The 3,293-nt window shown below is 52.7% G+C and overlaps 1 protein-coding gene across 1 annotated transcript; it reads left to right on the top strand.

Moving 5' to 3' along the window:
- Positions 1 to 539: 539 nt before the first annotated feature.
- Positions 540 to 2,730, top strand: LOC122391701. Its single transcript, XM_043385886.1, has 3 exons — positions 540 to 1,383; positions 1,629 to 1,851; positions 2,138 to 2,730. Exons 1-3 carry the CDS (start codon positions 598 to 600, stop codon positions 2,356 to 2,358), a joined length of 1,230 nt encoding a protein of 409 aa, XP_043241821.1. The 5' UTR covers positions 540 to 597; the 3' UTR covers positions 2,359 to 2,730.
- The last annotated feature ends 563 nt before the right edge of the window (positions 2,731 to 3,293 follow it).

Below are 3,293 nucleotides of genomic sequence, written 5' to 3'. Positions count from 1 at the left end.
AAAAGCGGAAGGGAAAAGAGAAGATCCAGTGCATGGCGAATTAAATCAAGTGAGAGACGGCTGTTTCTCGTAAGCACTAAGCAGGTAGCAACAATTCCTGTGCTTCTTGCAGCGTGCACTTTATTACATCCCTTGAAGTCTGTTCAAATATTACCGGCAAACACAAAGGAATTTCAACACGGGTATCAGGCAGCCATAACGCAGCAGTCATTAAGTTTGTTCTTGTTTTGCCCGTCATCACGGTTGGGTGCACTGTAATTAGGCTACCATATAGGAGGGATACTTTTTTGGGCTTTTAATCACCAAGCAATTGAAACTGATCGATGTTGGAATACGAAGCTCAGCAGACATATTGCGATGCCTGTTAGTTTGTGCCGAACGTTTGCATAGGAAGCAGTGCGGTTTAGTTTCCTTTGCTACGACAGAGTTCAACACCGCATGTCTCACAGAAATGCTGAGTTTTACATAGCAATCTCAGCGTACTGCAAGTTCCGCGGATGGTAAGACTGGATTGCTCGAGCTGACATTTGCCACCGCAAATAGATGTACAACCATTCATAATAAAATTGTTTTCATATGGACCAAAGATAGCTTCTAATGGCGATTAAGAAGTGTTCAGGATCCCGGGTGTGGCGAGTCGCAGCCATCGTTCTGCGTGTTGTCTGCTTCATTCTCTTACTGGTGATGTTCTCCTTCAAGCTGGCCGACTTCATGCACCGTCCGGTGGTCTGGGAGACGAGGGTGGTGGACGCCGCCCCACCTTCCATCACCATCTGCCCATCCAGGTTGAACGTCTCCAGCTTGGAGGACGCTCGGTCCGGCTGGGAGCGGGGCAGCTTCACCACGGAGGAGGTTCTCCAACGGGCTGCCACGCCAGTCGAGGCTATCGTCATCGCGTGCTCCACTGCTAACGGCGAGGTCTGCACACCTGGAGGAAAGCAGCAGAATGTCCCAGCTATTTGCAGTGCTGGGACTTTTCCATGGGACTCGTCCACAGCGCATTACTGCAACGCTTCTCGAGAAAATAGTGACAGCGGCGGCAGCAGGAGTGGCTTCAAGGCCCGCTGGCTGACTCGACGCCTTCCTCCGGGGTTCACATGTCACACTCTTCATCTTCAGCAGGACGATGATGCTCCGGTGGTGGAGATTCTTCTCACACTCGCCCTTCATCCCGACTTATTCCACACCGTGGAGGGCTTCTACCGTCTGTTCTTTCACCATGGGCGCTCCCCGAAGGTCTGGAACGGCGGGGCGCAGATCAGCCCCTACCATCTGGTGCAGGGAGGCCTGTTCCAGGAGGTGCTTCTGACGCAGATCGGGATGACCATGGTGGACCGACCTCGGCAGCACTGCCGCCCAGAGGAGGACTACGACGTCAACCAGGTGGGTATTTTGTTGACGATGAAGGAGGTATGCTTGAAAAAGAAGGCTCCTGAGGAAATCGCAGCCTTTTCGAATGCTGATTCTTGCAATATAAGTTTTAATTAATCTGGTGTGTAATGTGCATGATCAACGTCCGACTAACCTCCTATAGCTCTCAGTGCTCCATTTATAGAAATGTGATCGGTATGACTCTGGAGCATGGACCGTCGGTGTCAGGTAAATCCATGTTCCTGTCTCCCACCCAGTGCCTGCTGGACTGCCGGTCGCTGGCTGCCTTCACCGAGTCTAACTGCAGCGTCCAGTGGGGGGCGACCAGCGGCGGCGGTCTGCCGGCCTGCGTCTCCCGGGCCGAGTACGAGGCGGCTGTCCGAGCCTGGCAGCGGGCGCGGCCCGACTGTGATCACTGCCTGCGGCCCTGCCAGACCCAGCTGATTGAAGTGAAGTCGCCTCCCGCCATTCAGGGAAATGGTGAGTGACCTAGCTGAGGTCATATCTTAAGTTCGATAAAAGGAAAGTATCACAAGGAACAGCCAGACGCTGCCAAAGGTTTAAGCGTTTGCTAATATAATCAGTCTTAAACAAATTATGCTATTTTGGCTCACTTGATTGGAACAGTGAGCCACAAACATCAATCATCACAGGTGAGCCTCGACTCGTTCCACTGTCCCTTGGCAGCTTCGCCAGCAATCGACATCCAGACTAATCAGCATCATGAGTGAGTCGCGACTTGTTCTGCTTCACTGTCCTTTCGCAGCTTCGTCAGCGATCGACATCAAGCTGCGCTTCAGCCCGGAGCGTCTGTCGGTGCGGCAGCGGCTGGCCTACGAGCTGGTGGACCTGCTGTCCGACCTGGGCGGCGCCTTCGGCCTCCTGCTCGGCTACTCGCTCATGAGTCTGGTGGACCTGCTGGACGCGGCTGTCGGCTGGAACGAGCGGCGCAGGCGGCGGAGGGCGGCGCCAGAAGGGTGGCGCTGAGACTGTGCAGCTGTGGACCCCGAAGCGCTAGCCTTTCGGATGAACCGGTCAGTGATTAAATCTCCTGCTTGCTTTGTTTGAAGCAATCGCAGAGGTATATAACATCTGTATGTAAGGTTTTTTGATGCATTTATATGCATTGCATATCATTATCAATCCGCCAGTCGATTACAAAGTTAAGACCTCGAGGCGCCTTCTCCCTGCCAACAATTCATCGTATATTTTTTCCGTTTTCTGTTCTTTATCCTTTGTCTTAACTCTTAGCCATGAGCATGTAAATTTACCATCACTTGTTTCAGGAAGACATTATTATCAATGATATCTTTCTATGGGTGTTGCAGTCTCGTATTCTGACATTAATAAACGATTGTTCCGAAGCATGCCAACCCTCGCTAGCATGACCATCATCGTGACGATCGAAGTGCAGCAGAAATGCAAATAGCGTGCTCCATGCTGAGAATGTAAACTATTACGGATGTTAAGAATATCGAAACACATCCACAAAGGCCCTCAGCGTGTAATTGTCGTAAAACACATATTCTCATGAGCAGCCTAGGATTTCACTCGGTTGTCTGCATTATTTTCAGCATCTCGGAATATATGTAGCCTTCCTCTCCGCGCTCAGCTGCTGAACATTGACAGGCGCGTCGGACTCGCCGCCGTCGCGTCATGCTGGCCGCGCTGACAGCCAGCATTTGCATGCAAATTACTGTGGTCCAGCTGTCAGTGGTCGGACAGAGCCGTGTCCGCAGACCGTCAGCCTGTCCTCCAGCGCGACACGTCGCCGCCTGACCTCCGTCAACAAACTCGTCGGCGTAATTCGAAACAATCTAAGGCCCGTCGTTTGCGGCGGCAGCGCTGACGTGCGCCATGTCCGTCGCACGTGACGTCCCACGCGCGCCACAAGTGTAAACAGGCCGCTTGGTGAGCCGGGT

Source organism: Amphibalanus amphitrite, unplaced genomic scaffold (assembly GCF_019059575.1).
Source record: "Amphibalanus amphitrite isolate SeventyFive unplaced genomic scaffold, NRLGWU_Aamphi_draft 000450F_arrow, whole genome shotgun sequence".
Taxonomy (NCBI): Eukaryota; Metazoa; Arthropoda; class Thecostraca; order Balanomorpha; family Balanidae; genus Amphibalanus; species Amphibalanus amphitrite.
The sequence above is the reverse complement of the archived record's forward strand: the minus strand, read 5'-3'. Positions and strand labels throughout refer to the sequence as shown.